Raw genomic sequence first — 19,538 nt, forward strand, 5'->3', positions numbered from 1 at the left:
AGATTTTTTATTTTTTTTTAACGTTATATACTATATTATAACCCGTTCACAATTACACAGTGAAATACAGATTACTAAAGCCATTTGACTTTATATATAATATATTGGTTTTATTTATACTAGACTTTTTTATAATTTAACACAATTCCGATATAAGTATAAGAGTTGTAGTTAGTCGAGCCAATATTTTTTAAAAACTTTAAAGCTCTTCATGTACAATATTTATCATTATCAATTTAATTACATAAGATTTTCTTAAGTCTCAGTATGTGTTCTACTTGTGTATTTATCCTGATTAAATAATAATATTATTATTATTATAGTTTTATGTTTTTTCTTATATATTATATACTCACCTTTACTCTCACCATAAAAACATCAATAAAAATTACGCACAGACATCATAAGTAATGAGCGATGAGACAGTGTGTAGGAGCGTAGCTAAGGTAGGTAGGTGTTACACGCTCACTGACATCAAGTGGATATGGAATCTATGAATGAAAATACAGAAATCGTTAAAAAACAAGAACTTAGTAAAATTAGTGAGTATCATCAACGTCTGTTAATCCGACTTGTGTGAAAGATAGTGGTGTCGGATCTAATTATTTACTTTATGAGTAAGTTGCAAGCCAAAGTAAACATTTTTCGAGATACTATGAACATATTGGTTAACTTTTTTATTATTTTATTTACCATACTTTTCAGCTAAAAAAATACATATTTCTTATCAAACTATAATAGCCTCTAAAAGTATGTGTAGTTATCCAAATATTTTGAAAAATTTTATAGATTTGTATCAAAATAAAAAGCAAGAAACATGTGTAAAATCACGGAATTACTGCTAATAAAAAATGAGCTTCGGAATGTAAAGTTTAGCTACAGCAAATAAATATAAACACCATTACAGTGCAAATACATGTAAACACATCCTTTAATTTAGAATAAGATTGATACGCGGCAAGTCTTTTCTACAAACAAGTTTTAAGTCATTCCTAAACAAAATCCAACTGCAGACTGACTTGTGCCTACATGTGTGTGTAAAATAGGACATTTGCGCCAAGTCATAATATTGCGAATACAGATAACACAGACGACTAGACCATATCATAAATGGTCTGTATATTGTATCCGTATTGAAAGCCATGAACTTTCTTTTCACATATATTTTAGAGTAAATGAACTTGTCATATATTTTAGTTAAACATAACCAATTATTGTTACGAACATATTTATTTCTATATTATTTCATACACATTCTTCTACTATGGTTATCACTCTTCCTGAAGTACCAACGCGCAACAAGTGGCTATTCAAGCACTTAAAGTAATTGCCCATGACATTTTATGTGACACAATTTATTCCAGTATTGAGCGTTGAACGGTTGAGAATATGAGCCTATGAGTATCTTTATACATAACACAGATAATTCATGAATATAAATTGATAAGATTGCAAGCAAAAAAATAACTAACAAAAGTTCAACTATCGATTGTACGTATCATCTAAGGGTAATCGAGATAAATGTTGCGTTATATTATAGATATACAAATTATCAGGATGAAAAGAAGATTTCAAATTCGGGTGATTGTCTGTGTGTCTGTCCGTTCATCTACCTGTGTAAGCTGTAATTTGAGTAAAAATTAAGATATCCTGATAAAATTTAGTAGACGTATCCCCTGGAAAACAATAAGGACGAGCTAGTGGATGGGCATAATCGGAACACTATCACGCCCACAAAACGCCATTAAACTAAAATCTATAAAATGCTCTAAATATATGATTCATATCTAGATATAAAATTGGAATTTCGCACAGGGGATCGTAATAGCAAAGGGCACCTGTGAACTAAAAACTTCAAAGAAATGGATGTGGCCTCTAGCTTTAGTGTGCATACTATATATCCGAAACCATTTTAGGTACAATATCCGAATCGCTCAGGACAAATCACTCAAGCCCTCCCTCAAAAAATACTTCAGAAACACTAACAATAAAGTCCATCTGATTCTTTCATTTTATTACCAAAAATTGTTTAAATCGAATGAAAAGTATACAAGCTTTCAGATACTCAACATGTCGATTAAAGTTCCAATTGCAAACTAATAATTTCATTAGCTTCCGTATACTTTATAGACAAATTTTCGAACTTTCAGTTGACTTTATACCGCATATATAGACAAATGTACAAGGTGCTTTCCAAAGCAAACATGACTTTTTGAATCTAGCGCCTCCTGGTGGCGCTATCTACATATATGTCGACTGGTGCGTTAGAGTCTGCTATTTTTATCGATTGTCCAGTGAGAATTTCATGACATTTCATCGATTGGAAGTGAAGTTATTGGGTTTTAAGGGTCAGTATGTTTGTGTTATCGGTGCGAAAATGAGCTTCGAACAAAGAGCCCACATTAAATTTTGTTTTAAAATTGGTTAAACTTTTACCGAAACGTTTCAATTGATGAAACAAGTTTATGGCGATGATTGCCTATCACGTAGCAGAGTGCACGAGTGATTTCAACGTTTTCAAAGTGGTCGTGCGAGCATAAATGACGATCAACATATGGGCCAATCAAAATCCGTGATCACCGGAAATTCCATCGAAACTGTGAACGAACATTTTATACACTTGCAGCTTGCATACACATACATGTAGAATTTCTTCATTTCAATTAAAACGCACTTTTATAATTCGCACTTGTTTCATTTATTATTTAAAAGTATTTATGAAATCTGTCACTTAAAGTTTTTACTGGCACGAGTGTGTGCTACCGCGCTCGGCGTTACAATCATGAATGATCTTACTTTCCTCACTATGTTGGACACTAAGCCTTACCGCCCACAAAGTTCTTGTAATCCACTATACTCATAATCCACTATGCGATATTTGAATAAGCGGTTGCCAATTGTTCATCAATTTTTATAATTAGAATTCGGATATAAATTCTAATCCCACATACATATTTACAAATTTATGCGCTTTATATATTCAAATGTTTTTATATTTTTTAACTTAATATAAGTACCTCCTGGGTGTATTCTACTATTAACATCTTATATTCGATGTATGCACATATTTCAAGGAAGAAACTTTTCACAGCGCATTTTCCGCCAGCGTTTTTCATTTCCTAGCAGTACCACTTATACTATGTATGTATGTGTAACTGCATGTGTTAAGTTCCACTTATTTAACTGTTACTATAATTTTATTACGACCCAAAAGCGGCAAGTAATTACACAACTTTGCACGACGAACTTTTATATTCATATTCTATTTTTCCAGCACTGGATGATGTTTTTTTATATGCTGAGGAGCATGTATTTTCTGTAAGTTCTATTAAATTGTACAAAAACAAAATTTTAAACAATTATGTTCAGCATTGCGTATACGTAACATAATTATCACCTATTACCCACGTGATTTTGAAAATTAGCAGTTCATTAGCTGAGGAACCAGAGGTTTCGTCAAAATTAATTTTTATTTTAATTTTATTGTAGGTTGAATTTTAGAGCAATTTTGAAATTATTTTTTCTTAAACTACTGAAAATAAATCGATGAAATTTTGTGAATTCAAAGAAAAATGTTTGTGCTACATTATACAAGTTTTTTCACGGTCGTGGAAGGTGGGTCAAACAATTCATCATTGGAATAAAATGAATGAAAAATTTATTTGCAGTTTATTAAAGGTGAACATTTTCGCGTTGTGCCAAATACTTTTCAGGGTTTTTTAGCATGAAGAACACATAATATCACAGTTTATAATTCTAATTAGCAAGGACTTCATTAAATTTCCCACTCTCCATGAGATGATTTCTTTCGCATTTTATAATTATAAATATAAATGTGATTGGTATTATTTTTAGTGAGCAGAGATTAGCTTGCGGGTAATAGAAAAATTTTACAAAAGACTATAGCAGACAGGCAATTAGTTATTTTCATCAGGATTGTCGTACATCTGGTGCCTGTACGACACATGATTTGTGATTGAAAGGTAACTTGATGAGAGCCGGGAGGTGAACGAACTATTCGACTATGCAATAATATTTTCAAATCATATAGTTTTGTGTAATGATTGGGATTTTTTCCGTCTGTACTTCGGAGCGTGCGCGCACCGACTGGATACCGTAAAGGGGATTCCCAGCTAACGAATGAGTGGCTGGTTAGTTGTTTCCGAGCACCTGGAGAGTCGGGACAAAAATTTTCGCGCGACGTGCTTATGTGAGTGGTGCAAGTCGAAAATGCAGTGTTCGTTAGAGGAAAGGTGCGCGATTAACTTCTTTGTGAAACTCGGTAAATCTGCGACAAAGTCGTTTGACATGACCAAGCAGGCTTACCTAAACGTTGCTTTAACAAGTAGTAGAGTGTTTCAAATTTTTTAAATCTGAGTCAACTATGTATGCACAGATTTTCATAAGTTACTGCTGACAAATTCCACAAGTCTCGTCACAGATATTAGCGCACAAAGCGTCAGTAACGGCAACACTTGGGGGCTATTGTAAACATTGAAATCGACAGTCAGCTCGTTACTTGTTTGACAGCATATACCATTGAGATTTCTAAGACGAAAGCGTGAGCTGAAGCAAGCTGAAGAAACTTGCGATTTTTGTCTTAAAGAAAAGCAACTCATGTAGCTCATTACAAGGCTTAAGGAAAGGCTTACGCACTTGTGGGAAGAAACCTTCTGTTAAGAGTGGCTTTTGAATAGATTTTTTATTAAGTGTTATCAATGTTGTTAGAACACGTTAGTAGTCGCATTGAAATATCTAATCCTTACAAGAACTTCAACGGCGATTGTAAAACCCATTTCGAGGTTTCTTACTTAAATAAAAAAGCACAAAAATGCCTAATTTAATAGGAAATTCTTATTGTCATTCAAAAGAACATTATTTCATTTTTTTTAAGATTAAAAAAGCCTACGTCTCAGATGGTCAGCCAGTTAAATACAATATTCAATGACTCTTTCGAGCATTTCGACTGGTACGAGGGCTGCTATATATATTTCTGGCCTAATAATGAAAATAGTAATATTTATCAACGAAAATGTTTTTTTTTTTTTTTTTTTTTTTTGTTTGTGTTTTTTTTCGTTGGATTTGGCTCGTCTTGGAATACCCACACGGTCTATTGCTGTTTTGTTTCGGGCTCGGCCACGATTGAATTCGTTGTAACAGTTTTTCCTAGTGCTATAGGATGGTGCTTCATAGCCATACAAAGATTTTAGTTCATTAAATCCTCGTCGAAAGTTGTGAAAAATGATCACACGAAAATGTTCACGAGTTAATTCCATTTTTTGGCCGAGATGAATTTTTTAATTCCCTGTAAATAAAACAATTCACGATTAAATGACAAAACGTTCTGAGTGATGTTATGCTAAAAAACGTCAAACTTTCCAATGGAAATGTCAGATTGCACCTGGCAACACTTAGTGTTGCCTAGTCCAGGAATATATATAGCAGCCTATGTAACTGGCGAGTGATAAGATTGCTGTTTTGCTTAAATACAAGCATGATTGTACGCATAGACTTGATATGTGGCCGAAAATCATCAAATACTTAGTCGGTTATTATTGCGCGATAACGGTCGCCATTGACTGTTCGTTCCCACAACCACACCAAATAATTATTTTTTCTGGATGAAATGGCAGCCCTTGAATCTCTTCAGGTTGTTCTTCGTACCGAATGCGGTGATTTTGCCTGTTTACAATGGGCCTCATCGCTGAACAAAATTTTGCTTGAAAACTCAAGCGAAGCGATGTCGCTTGGGAAGGTTGCGGGCTTCAGTTTTTGCGCTGGTTGTATTTTGTACGCTTTCAATTTAAAATCTCTACTCAAAATGTGCCTATTCGTTCCAAACGTCAGTTCGACTTGCTTCGAACGGCGCCGAATTGACTTTCCACGATCTTGGTGTACACTATCAGCTAAGGCTACTGTATTTTTTACTGCAGTTTGAACGTAATCTGTTCGTTCGAATGTTATTAATAATGAAGGCTGGGTCTGGAAATGGCAGATTGTGTTGCCAATAGTACGCTCAGTAGGTAGATTATGCTGACCGTAAATTGAGCAAAGCGTGCAAAACACATTCTTTGCTGAAGCTGAATTTTTATAACAAAGTTGAACGATATGTAAGTCTTTCCAATATGAAATACCAAACAATATTGAATAAAAATAACATCGTAACTTGAGACGACTCACACGTGATCTGCTGACGAAAGGCTATTGAAAAGAGTTCATCTGGTTGGATCACCCGTTAAGATCAGACTACATTATTTATATATAATTTATGTATCACGCATTTCAATCAGAGCAGTTGAAACTCTTACACCGATTAATCATCAAACAAGGAAAAAACGTTAACTTCGGCTGCACCGAAGCTAATGTATCCTTCATAGATTGGTGCATTTCTTTTACTCGGAGATCACATTGTTGTCAAATGCGGAAATTTCCATACAAGTCCTTGATTCCGATCGTTCGGTATGCTATAGTGAGCCGATCTGAACAATTTTTTTCGATATTAAATTATTTCTATGAACAATAAATCATACCAAATGTTATAGTGAGTTGATCCGAACAATTTCTTCGGAGATCACATTGTTGCCTTAGAAAATAATCTATACCAAATTTCGTGAATATATCTAGTAAAATGTGAAAGTTTTCCATACAAGAACTTGATTCCTATCGTTCAGTGTGTATGGCAGCTATATGCTATAGTTAACCGATCTGAACAATTCCTTCCGATATTACATTACTTCTATGAACAATAATTCATACCAAATTTCGTGAAGATGTATCGTCAAATGAGGAAGTTTTCCCTGCAAGCATTTGATTTCGATCATTCAGTTTGTATGGTAGCTATATGCTATAGTAATCCGATCTGAACAATTTCTTCGGAGATTACATCGTTGCCTTAGAAAATAATGTGTACCAAATTTTGTGAATATATCTTATCAAATGCAAACATTTTCCACACCAGCACTAGATTCCGATCGTTCAGCTTGTATAGCAGCTATATGCTATAGTTAGCCGATCTGAATAGTTTCTTCGTATATTAGAAAATAACCTGTCCCAACTTTTGTGAAGATACATTGTCAAATGTGAAAGTTTTCCATACAAGAACTTGATTCCTATCGTTCAGTGTGTATGGCAGCTATATGCTATAGTGGTCCGATATCGGCAGTTTCGACAAATGAGCAGCTTCTTGAAGAGAAAATGACATTTGTAAAATTTCAAAACTATATCTAAAAACTGAAGGACTAGTTCGTATATATGAAGCGATTACTTAATTGCAACACTTAAATAAATCTTCTTATGTCGAATGGTTAATTTAAAACTTTTATTTATTTCGTTTCTCAACTTGGTTAAGTTGCGCGAGTCGTTAAAACACGTGTGTGCTTAGCAAGCGCAAAAGATAGAAGAAGGATATCTTCTGTATGCATTACAGACAAAGCGGGCGCTGACACCAAGGACAGTGGAAACATCAGTAATGAGGGAAATTCGTCAGGGCTGCATTTTGGTAATGTGGTTGCCACCACAGGTCTCCCCTTCTTTGTGAAATAAATTAGGTTGCGAAATGAACGTGTTTTTTTTGTTTTTCCCTCGTTCTAGCGTTTTGGCCTGCTGCGTCCGAGTGGTCGAGTGTTCCTTGATCATTCGCTACGATGTACGCCGGTTTCAAACGATCGATAGAAACTGGGATGTCTTTTCCATTGATATGAACGGTGAAATACTTGGCGTATCGGGCCGCGACTCGGTATGGGCCGTCGTATGAATGGCTAAATGAAGGACCAATTTGTCCGCGGCGGAGAAAAACGTGGCTAGTGTGATCCAAGTCCCTGAATTTAAAAACGCGATACTTAGCGTGGCGTGACATTTCTGCAGGTGTAAGTCCACGGAAGTGATTTTGCAGAACTTTTATGAGTTCAGGTGCGTTGAGGTCTCGTGAGGATGGTGAGAGAAATTCTCCAGGTAGGCGAATGGTTTCGCCGTAAACTAATTCCGCCGGGGTAGCCCCGATGTCCTCCTTCCAGGCCGATCGAAGCCCCAGCAGGACGGCTGGTAGAGCGTCGTACCACGACTCGTTGTGACAGAGTAATGCTGCTTTAAGCTGACGATGAAGTCTCTCAACGAGGCCGTTTGCTTGTGGGTGGTAAGCCGTGGTTACGATGTGTCTTGCACCTAGGAGGTTATTGAGTTTATTAAAAAGATTTGATTGGAACTGCATACCTTGATCTGAAGTGATTCTGGCTGGCACGCCATAGCGGGCGATCCAGTTCAGCATGAATGCACGTGCCACAGTGTCGGCTCGTGCGTCTTCTAGCGGTATGGCTTCTGGAAATCGGGTAAAGCGATCGACGGCAGTAAGGCAGTATCGATGCCCCTTTGATGGAAGCAAAGTTATTAAATCGACGTGAACATGCTGGAAACGTTGGGTTGGTTGTTCAAAGTTTGATATGGGTGAGATGTTATGTCTCGTTATTTTATTTTGCTGGCACGCAATGCAAGTTTTTGCCCAGTTTCGGCAGTCTTTGTTGATAGATGGCCATACGTAGCGCTCTGCGATAAGTTTTCTGGAGCCTCTTTGTCCTGGGTGTGCCAGAGAATGCAACGACTCAAAAACTTGTTTTCTTAATGGTGCCGGCACGTAAGGGCGTAATCTCCCGGTAGAAACGTCGCAATATAGCTCTATATCTGGTTCTTTATATAAAATTTGTTGGAGTTTCAATGATGAGTTGGTATTTTCCATTATGTCTTGAAGCTGATTGTCGTTTTTTTGTTGTGTAGCGAGCTCAGTAAGTGTCACGGCGGTTGAAATTGCGTCTACCCGAGACAGAGTGTCGGCCACGATGTTTTCGTTGCCTGCAACGTGTTTGATTTCAGTGGAGAATTGCGCGATGAGGTCAAGTCTGCGGAACTGCCAAGGGGATGCCTTATCTAAACGCTGTTTAAAAGCGTGAACCAGTGGTTTATGGTCCGTAAAAATTGCTACGTACCGCCCCTCGAAGATGTGTCTGAAATGTTTTACAGACTCGTAAATGGCTTGTAATTCGCGATCGTATGTCGACCGCTCGGACGATTTTTCGTCCAGCTTCTTGCTAAAAAACGCCAGTGGTTGCCATGAGTTATCAATTTTCTGCTGCAAAACAGCGCCGACAGCGTGTTGTGACGCATCTGTGAAAATAGCCCAATCTGCGTCGCTGCTAGGGTGAGCGAGCTGTGTGGCCTTGGCCAGAGCGTTTTTGCAGCATCAGAAGGCGGTCTCCAGTTCTTGGGTACATGCGACAGGTTGAGAGCTTTTGGTGGTGGATCCTTCCAAAAGTTTGTTAAAAGGCGCTAATAATTGTGTAGCATGTTTAATAAATTTTCTGTAGAAATTGATTGTACCTAAAAAGGAGCGTAAACTCTTATTTGTTGAAGGTCTGGGGAAGTCCAAAATTGACGATATTCGTTCAGACAGTGGTTTGATGCCTGTTTCTGAAATTGTGTGGCCCAAGAATGCGACCTCTCTTTGTGCAAGTTTGGTCTTTGCGGCGTTTATCGTAAGCCCAACGTCTTATAGGCGTTGAAATAAGGTTCGCAAGTGTTCTATGTGTTGATTTTCGTTGTCTGAAGCGACGAGGATGTCGTCAATGTAGGCGTAGACAAATGGCATATCTCGGGTGATCTCGTCCATGAAACGTTGGAACGTCTGTGCCGCATTCCGAAGCCCGAATGTCATGAAAGGAAATTCAAACAATCCGAACGGGGTTATAATCGCTGTTTTCGGAATGTCCTTCGGAGCGACCGGGATTTGGTTGAAGGCGCGGACGAGGTCAATAGTAGAGAATATTTTTTTTGTGTATAGAGTGGCGGCGAAATCTTCTAAATAACGGACGGGGTATCATTGAGGCGTCTGTAATCCCCACAAGGGCGTCAATCTCCTGATTTCTTTGGCACCAGGTGTAGCGGTGATGCCCATGGGCTGTTGGATCGCCGGGCGAGGCCAATCTTAATCATTTTTTCAAATTCTGCCTTAGCGATGATAAGACGATCAGGTGCAAGTCTTCGTGCTTTGCTTGTGACAGGAGGTCCCTCCTTAGTTTTGATATAATGTCGAGTTTGGTGTTTGGTGAATTTTGGTAGGCCGTCTGGTTTGGTTACTTCAGGGAATTCTGAAAGTAATTTCCAAAATGGTGTTAAATGATCAATTTGTAAAGTTTTGATTGAATACGACTTAACAAAAAGGGTGTTGCCCCATGAAGATAACTGAGTTTTCTGGTCTATTATGCGTTTATGTTTCAGATCAACGATGAGACCGAAATGGCTGAGAAAATCTGCTCCGATGATAGGTCGTGGAACATCAGCTAAGACAAAACGCCAGGTTAATTCTTTTTGAAGACCAAAATCGGGGGTTTTAAAGGCGCATCCGTATGTGTTGATAATTGTGCCGTTGGCGGCATAGAGTTGGTAATTGAGTGGTTTCTGAAAACGAGTTGATTGATTGTACGGGAAAACTGAGAGGTCGGAGCCTGTGTCGATTAAAAATTGAACGTTTGTGGGCAGGTCTTTTACGAAAAGGCGACATGAGGCTGCAGGGGAGTCGACTGCCGCTACTAACGACTCCTGTTGAAGTTTTCCTCGTATTTGCATCCGGTTGTACATTTTTGCGCGTTAGCGCCAAACTTGGCGTGGTACCAGCAAAGCCCTCCGGATGAAGTTGCTGGTAGCACGCGAGATCTGCTACGTGATCTAGGCCGTCGCTGAACGGTTCGTTCACGTGAACGCGCTACGATGGCTGAAAGTTCTGCTAGGTGTTCTGCCAAGGCTGCTACTTGCGTCTCCAGGTCTGAAACAGCTGCTATGGCGGCCGGTTTAATCACCTCGTGAAGCTTGTCGGCTGCAGCCCCAAGTTTATTGAGATCAGCCTGTTCCTGTATGACGAGGCATGCGTGCATTTGGGGAGGAAGGTGTGATAACCATCGCGCCTTGAGAACTTCCTCATCAATGTCCGGGACGAGACTACGGAGATGACGCAGGTGTTGAGATGGAGTTTTGTCACCTAGGCTCTCTCCGTCCAATAATTGTATAAGGTTAGCTTCTTTAGATTTTGAGAAGCGTGCAATAAGTGCCTCTTTAAGTTCTCTGTATGGATTGGTAATAGGTGGTGCCAAAATTATATCTTCGACTGTGGAGGCTGATCTAGTGTCAATTAAAGGCACGGCCACGTGGAATTTGTCGACTTCTGTTAGAATGCTCCGCATTCTGAATTGCGACTCGAGTTGCGCAAACCACAACGCAGGTTTTTCGCTGTAAAATGGTGGAGCTTTGATGGAGATTTCCCTAGAAATCTGAATGTTTGATTGCGACGGAGCGCTGATTGAGTCGTCCAGAGACATTTTGCGTTGAAATGTGGTGTTGAAAGTGCGATTGCAGCGTTAATTTGGGTTGTGGCTGCTTGAAATGTTCCTAACGTGCGGGGTCACCAATTGAAGCGATTACTTAATTGCAAAACTTAAATAAATCTTCTTATGTCGAGTGGTTAATTTAAAACTTTTATTTATTTCGTTTCTCAACTTTGTTATATAGGAATTGGTTAAGTTGCACGAGTCGTTAAAACACGTGTGTGCTTAGCAAGCGCAAAAGATAGAAGAAGGATATCTGACACGAAGGACAGTGGAAACGTCAGTAATGAAGGAAATTCGTCAGGGTTGCATTTTGGTAATGTGGTTGCCACCACATATATACAGACGGACATGGCTAAATCGACTCAGCTCAGCATACTGATCATTTATGTATGTATACTTTATAGGGTCTCCGACGCTTTCCTCTGGGTGTTACAAACTTCGTGACAAACTTATATACCCTGTTCAGGGTATAAAAATGCCACCAGCTCACAGTGGTCGGTCTTGTACGAGTATGGAATCAGCGGCCAAAAATACTTCCACTGCCTATATAAAAGTGAAAGGTTTCGCAAGATTTTTAAAATCTCCCTTTCCCGTTTCCCACTCCGCCACCCCTCGATGGTAAAAACATTTAATTAATTATATTAAATTAAAGTTGATTACGAAAAAAGGAATTTTTGGAATATTATTCAACTAAATAAAAAACTGATTTTATTAAAATTGATTTACTTTTGCATTATAGTTTCTTTTACAGGTGATGAAAAGATCTAAGCTCAAAAGTAATCGAGTTAGCAAGTTCTGATTTGTGATCCGTTAGATTTTTCGTGTCATGACTCAGCAGATTCTTATGAGAGCTCTCCAACTGAAACTGGTGCATATTGAATAACATCGGGAGCGATGTTATGACTGACGAAGGAAGATAATACCAGGAATAATTTGAAGTTAATTCCTTTGCAGGTTCTAGTGCAAATCAAGTTCATTTAGGGTTTATTAAACTGATTCCTTTTGAAATTGAATTTGAACAGGACGGCAATAGCGGGTGGAACAAGGTCTGCAGTTTTTCCAGATTCGTTAGCGTTCTTCATCATTTTGCGATTTTATTATCAGTTATATAGATACATATGTCGTGACAAATAAATTATTGTCTTCCAAATTATTATTTTTAAATTTCTGCTTATATTCGCCCTGACCAGAATAACCATCTAAGCTACATATTCCTATTGATAATAGGTAATTAGAGAACTCATTCCGTTCATTAATTTCATTTATGACGCAATATGATCCAATAATTTTTTTTATCTCAACTTCAACATCAGATTCTGAGACCCTTATTTGCCCAGGATAACTGTTTTCCTTTAAAATTTTTCTAAACACCAAAACTCAAAAATATAATATTGGGTTGTCAAAAAAGTCGTGCGGTATTTTTATTGATTTTTTTTTTTTTTTTTGAAATTGAAATGAATTTTTGCCGACTCATGTCCAGCTCTTGACCGATGTTACGGCTGCTACTATGCCATCTCTTTCGAGTTTTTTGTTAACTATGCTTCTAATAAGTAGAAACTGAAGCTTTATTAAATGTGCTTCAGTGATAAGTCATATTACTTCACACATTTTCTAAACACCAAAACTCAAAAATATAATATTGGGTTGTTAAAAAAGATACCGCACGACTTTTTTAACAACCCAATATTTATTTGAATTATTTTTTTTTTTGAAATTGAAATGAATTTTTGACGACTCATGTCCAGCTCTTGACCGATGCTACGGCTGCCACATATGCCGGTCTCTTTCGACCAATTCAGCGATTTTATCGCAATTTTCGACGACAGGCCTTCTGGAGCGTGGCGCATCTGCGACCACCTCTACACCAGAACGAAAACGTTGAAACCATCGTTGTGCGGTGGAAATGAAAACTGCATCGGGTGCATAAACTGCACAAATTTTATTGGCGGCTTGAGATGCATTTTTGCCTTTATCGTAGTAGTACTGTAAAATATGCCGTATTTTCTCTTTATTTTGCTCCATGTTTGCGACGCTGTAACTCACGAACGACTTAAAAGAAACGGCAATAAATCAAACACGTGTTAGCGTGAAATGAGCTTTCCAAAAAGGTATGAGGTATGAAAAAAGGATGACCCGATGCGACGAATAAAACTAGAACTACGCGCTTTCAGCGCCAACTAGCGAAAATACCGCAAGACTTTTTTGCCAACCAATATATTGGCGTGAAAGTTTACACCGATATGATGTGCCTACATAAAAGTACGTATAAAACAAACATTTGATAAAAATGAGATATATTGTATATGTATGATGAAAAAAAACATAAAAAAACAATAAAATATTCACGAATATACATACACGTAAATACAAAAAATTATAAAAAATAACACACAAAAAATCGCATGCCTGATAGAATAACAAAGAAAGTTGCAAAAACTTGCAGCTGAAATCAAAAACATAGAAAGCATTAACTGATATAAACAAACTTGATTCATTTGAGGACGAGACAGGGATCACAACTTTTATATACCTTAAATCGATGTATATAGAAAAACCTTCCGCTCAAAAGGGCACTTATAAAATAATTGTTTTAAAATAATAAAACAAAATATTATTACATAAAAACTAGTTTGTTCTATAACATATACCTTTATTATCAATACTCATTTCGATTTCTGGGAATTAAACACGATTTTATATTGCAATTTAAAGAAATAATTTTTAATCTAGTTTCACTGCACAGTCCGCGTGTTTCTATTGTCTCACTTCTCTCGCTTTTCGTAGCCTCTACGAATGGGATAGAGCAAAAATGTAATTAATGGTAAAAGTTTTATTGGTGTTTTAAAAAATAGTTTTGAACAGTGGTAAATTTTTTAAAATTTTATTTTTGGCTTATGAAATCGATAAGTGTGCAGCTGTCAAAACATAACACTATTTTGCTAATAGCGAGTAAAAGGCGAACACATGTACATGTACAAATATGTTGTGTTGCTAAGAAATTCCAATAAATTTAAATTTTCTGTGTTTTTTCTTTAAAATTTCTTTCTTTAAAATTTTTTTTTTAATTTAGTGTGTACAAAATTGCAGGGATGGGATTTGTGGGATTTGCCTGCGCATATTCTGTGTGAGTTCGAGTAAAAGGCGATCACATGTACATGAACAAGTATGTGTTGCTTAGAAATTCCAATAAATCTAAATCTTCTGTGTTTTTTCTTTAAAATTTTTTTCTTTAAATTTTTGTTTTTAAATTTAGTGTGTACAAAATTGCAGGGATGGGATTTGTGGGATTTGTCTGCGCATATTCTGTGTGATTTCACTTTGTGAAATTTAATGCATATCTACAACACTGTGATTACGAAGTTGCTACCGTTACACAAAAACGCCCGTTAGTAGAATTTAATGATAAAACAGAATAATTTACTTTGTTAAGCATGCGGGTTGGCCTGCACGCTAGAGGTAATGGCTAACTGGCACACAAAAACACTGTACTATTAAATAAACTCTACTAAAGCACAATCTTCCAGTACACTATCCTTTGTTCTGGGTAATATATTTTTGCAATTTGGTCCTTCCGTTTACATACAATTTGATTTTTTTATTTTTATGTTACTTATTGCATGTCTTCACTTCCAAAGCATCTTTAATTTAATTGTAGAAAAATTTTGCTAAAAACAATGAAATTAATCAGTTTTAATTAACCCAAAATAATAGAACACCCGGTGTGTACTCAAGTGCTTATGCATATGCGGCGAGATTATCACCGAGTTACGTGCGTTTATTATATTTAAGATCACAACACGATTTTTTTCGACGTGCCTACATTAAATTTTAATAAAATATTTTCGATTATATAATATCAATATGGGATTTTTATTTAGTTAATGTTTAAATGACTTAAGCTTCCACCCACTCCATCCGGAAAAACTGGCACACCCTAATAACAAAGCTTAGTTCACCGCAGCTGAGAACACCACAACACAACTCACCATGCCTATATACCAACAAACTCATCAAAAAGAATGGAAAATGGGAAACATTCAACATTTCATTTTACCACTTTTCGTTTTGAGACTCATCCCGCGCGTTTTGCAATAACATCGTTGTAACAGCTGATTCGGTTGTCACACCGCTTCGCTCAACAGATGTGCGTGTGCAGGTTTTTATTATGCTTGATCAGCTGGAGGGGAATCGGGATATTTTTCTTCTTCTTTACTCTTCGCTACATGGCGCCAATTGGATATTCCAAGCGAAGCTAGGCCCTTCTCCACTTGGTCCTTCCAATGGAGTGGAGGTCTTCCTCTTCCTCTGCTGCCCGCGGCGGGTACTGCGTCGAATACTTTCAGAGCTGGAGTGTTTTCATCCATCCGGACAACATGACCTAGCCAGAGTAGCCGCTGTCTTTTAATTCGCTGAACTATGTCAATGTCGTCGTATATCTCGTACAACTCATCGTTCCATCGAATGCGATATTTGCCGTGGCCAACGCGCAAAGGACCATAAATCTTTCGCAGAACTTTTCTCTCGAAAACTCGCAACGTCGACTCATCGGTTGTTGTCATCGTCCAAGCCTCTGCACCATATAGCAGGACGGGAATTATGAGCGACTTATAGAGTTTGGTTTTTGTTCGTCGAGAGAGGACTTTACTTTTCAATTGCCTACTCAGTCCAAAGTAGCACCTGTTGGTAAGAGTATTAATATCATCGGCATACGCCAGCAGCTGTACACTCTTATAAAAGATTGTACCTGCTCGATTAAGTTCTGCAGCTCGAATAATTTTCTCCAGAAGCAGATTGAAGAAGTCGCACGATAGGGAGTCGCCTTGTTTGAAACCTCGTTTTGTATCGAACGGCTCGGAAAGGTCCTTCCCGATCCTGACGGAGCTTTTGGTATTGCTCAACGTCAGTTTACACAGCCGTATTAGTTTTGCGGGGATACCAAATTCAAACATCGCGGCATAGAGGCATAGAGGCAGCTCCTCTTCGTGCTGTCGAAAGCAGCTTTGAAATCGAGGAATAGGTGGTGCGTGTCGGTTCTCCTTTCACGGGTCTTTTCCAAAATTTGGCGCATGGTTAATATCTGGTCGGTGGTTGATTTTCTAGGTCTAAAGCCACACTGATAAGGTCCAATCAGTTTGTTGACGGTGGGCTTGTACGCGATGTTGAGGAGGCTTATCCCACGGTAGTTGGCGCAGATTGCGGGGTCTCCTTTTTTATGGATTGGGCATAGCACACTTAAATTCCAATCGTTGGGCATGCTTTTGTCCGACCATATTTTGCAAAGAAGCTGATGCATGCTCCTTATCAGTTCTTCGCCGCCGGCAATCCGTGGGCCCTGCCGCTTTGTTGTTCTTCAGGCGGGTAATTGCTATTCGAATTTCTTCATGGTCGGGCAATAGAAGGTCTGCTCCGTCGTCATCGATTGGGGAATCGGGTTCGCCTTCTCCCGGTGTTGTACGTTCACTGCCATTCAGCAGGCTGGAGAAGTGTTCCCTCCATAATCTAAGTATGCTCTGGGCATCGGTGACTAGATCACCTTTGGGGGTTCTACAAGAGTATGCTCCGGTCTTGAAACCTTCTGTAAGTCGCCGCATATTTTCGTAGAATTTTCGAGCATTACCCCTGTCGGCCAGCTTATCAAGCTCTTCGTACTCACGCATTTCGGCCTCTTTCTTTTTCTGCCTACAAATGCGTCTCGCTTCCCTCTTCAACTCTCGGTATCTATCCCATCCCGCACGTGTTGTGGTCGATCTGGTTGGTGATTTTTCGATCCGGAGACAGCCAGGTAGCTTGATAAATCTTCTTATGCTGGAATCTAGTACTACAGATAACCATATTTCGGGCCCCGGCGAAGTCGATCAGCCTCAACCCATTTGGGGATGTTTCCTCGTGGAGGCTGAATTTACCGACCGTTGTGCCAAAGATACCTTCTTTGCCCACCCTGGCGTTGAAGTCGCCAAGCACGATTTTGACATCGTGGTGGGGGCATCTCTCATAAGTGCGCTCCAAGCACTCATAAAAGGCATCTTTGGTCACATCGTCCTTCTCTTTCGTCGGGGCGTGGGGGCAAATCAGCGATATGTTGAAGAACCTCGCTTTGATGAGGATTGTGGCTAGACGTTCATTCATAGGGTTGAATGATAGTACTCGGCGACGGAGTCTCGCTCCCACCACGAATCCAACACCAAACTTGTGCTCCTTTATAAGGCCACTGTAGTAAATGCCACAAAGACCTATTTGTCTCTGTCCTTATCCCGTCCATCGCATTTCTTGGACGGCGGTCATCCTTTATTTTAACGAGGACATCAACCAGCTGGGCAGCGCACCTTCCCAATTAAGGGACTGGACATTCCAGGTGCATGCCCTCAAATCATAGTTCTTAATTTGTTTGCCATGGTAGTCATCAAAAGGGGTTCTCTCATCCGAGGCTGTTGGTGGTTTTTCATTTTGGCGGGTCCCAAAACCAGCGCACAACCCTATGCAGGGGATGTTTCGCCTTCTCACTTTAGCTCGCCTTCGAACGGATGTTCTTAGGCTATCCAGAGGATACTTGGTCAAAGACCGGAAGTCGTAAGCTGCTTGAGTCATATGTAAATGAATCGTTTCTGGCCACTCCCAAGTGAATGGCGATCAGAGAACTTTCCTCACTTGCGTGAACTTCTACACATGACTCCATCCTCCTATCGGGATATTGGCGAAATTTAAATTGATATACTAACGTATTTGTAATTCGACTCACATGGTCACACACATTCCATGAGATTACCAACGCAAAATTCACGCACCGGCTACCGTTTCGAGGAAGTGGATTCTCGCCGCACCGCTTTTCGACATTTAGTTTAATCAACATTACGAGTAAAATTTAAAACACTTATAACATTACATATCATACTTTAATTAATTTTATTGTTAACATACAAATAAAATTCATTTTTTATTTAAGAGCGTATGCTCTAAGAAATTTTGTATTTAAAGTAAACAGTTAATATAACATTTTGTTGTCTTGTCTTTTGAGAAAATACTTTTGTGGTATTCGCACTATTGTTATGTTCAATTACAATTTAAATATTTTTTGTAGGTTAGTTCAGTTTGATAAACTCGTGATCAGTTTAATAAACTGCATTGAAAACTCTTAATTTAGTTTTTATGTACTACTAATGTTGCTACAGAGTATAGGAGTTTAGTTGCAAAATTACGATTCCTTGAGCTCCACGATTTGATGCTAAGGACGGATAGAAGGGGTGATCAAGATTAAAAAATGTTCATCAAACACATGAGTAAAATCGTACGATAACCCTGCCCACTCCCCACATAACGGTTATCTTAAAAACTACTATAAAAACTACTAAAAATGCGATAAATTAATAACTAAATTCGACAGATACATTTAATTCTACTCTCGGCATGCCACAAAAAGGTTTTAAAGGAGCCAGTATCAGACGTTAAATTTAATTACATAGTATTGTAGAACTTTTTAAATATATTAGAAAAGTCTGTGACGGTGAATCTCCAGAAGCGCTTTGAAAAAAAGTGGAACATTATAACTCGTTATCGGATCATCTGAAACAAAAAAATTGATATGCGTATATGTTGTACAATAATATGTCATTAAATTTAATAAAATTATATTACTCATGTCGCCGCAGAAAAAAACACAAATATGTATATGTATCCTTTTTTGTCTTTGAAACCCTCCATCCGATTCTTTCACTTTCCAATAAAGAAATATGTCACTACTTAATATATCGGGATAAGACTTGGCATGAATAATGCCTATAAAGTTGGCCGCCTTATGAGCAAAACTCTTTCAAATCGAACCAAAACAGTTCAAGACCCTAGGTACCGAATGAAATTACTCCAGTTCCTATAGTGGACTTTTGACCGAAAATATCGGTATATGTGTGGGATATATAAGTGAAATTTGGGCAGAACCATTTTGTGATAATATTTAGTCTGAATGTTAAATTGGATCTGGTCAATACTTCTCAGAGCACCCATATACTTAATACAAAGCTTTTCGAACTTCCTGGTGGCTTTATACCGCATACATCTAGCAATATGTGAGTTATGTTAATCAAAATAAGTGAGCGCATTTTACTCATAACAGTGTATCTTTATGCTTAAAATAACAAAAATCGTTTCAAAAATTGACTTAGTCCACATATATTTAACTAA

General features: G+C 38.1%; 1 protein-coding gene across 1 annotated transcript; it reads right to left on the reverse strand.

The window, feature by feature from the left end:
- Positions 1-9,894: 9,894 nt before the first annotated feature.
- Positions 9,895-11,357, reverse strand: LOC115065735 (uncharacterized). The gene is made up of 2 exons (XM_049452478.1): positions 10,739-11,357; positions 9,895-10,133 (listed from the first exon to the last, which is right to left on the reverse strand). The coding sequence occupies exons 1-2, from the start codon at positions 11,355-11,357 to the stop codon at positions 9,895-9,897; spliced, it is 858 nt and encodes a 285-aa protein (XP_049308435.1).
- Positions 11,358-19,538: the final 8,181 nt, after the last annotated feature.

This window comes from Bactrocera dorsalis, chromosome 1, assembly GCF_023373825.1.
Source record: "Bactrocera dorsalis isolate Fly_Bdor chromosome 1, ASM2337382v1, whole genome shotgun sequence".
NCBI lineage: Eukaryota > Metazoa > Arthropoda > Insecta > Diptera > Tephritidae > Bactrocera > Bactrocera dorsalis.

What these genes read in the sequence shown, in the direction of transcription:
- LOC115065735 (XM_049452478.1), bottom strand. Translation starts at nt 11,357, where the DNA reads ATGTCTCTGGACGACTCAATCAGCGCTCCGTCGCAATCAAACATTCAG. An exon ending in AGCCATCGTAGCGCGTTCAC is followed by an intron (nt 10,134 to 10,738) that starts GTGAACGAACCG and finishes AATTACTTTCAG; the next exon opens with AATTCCCTGAAGTAACCAAA.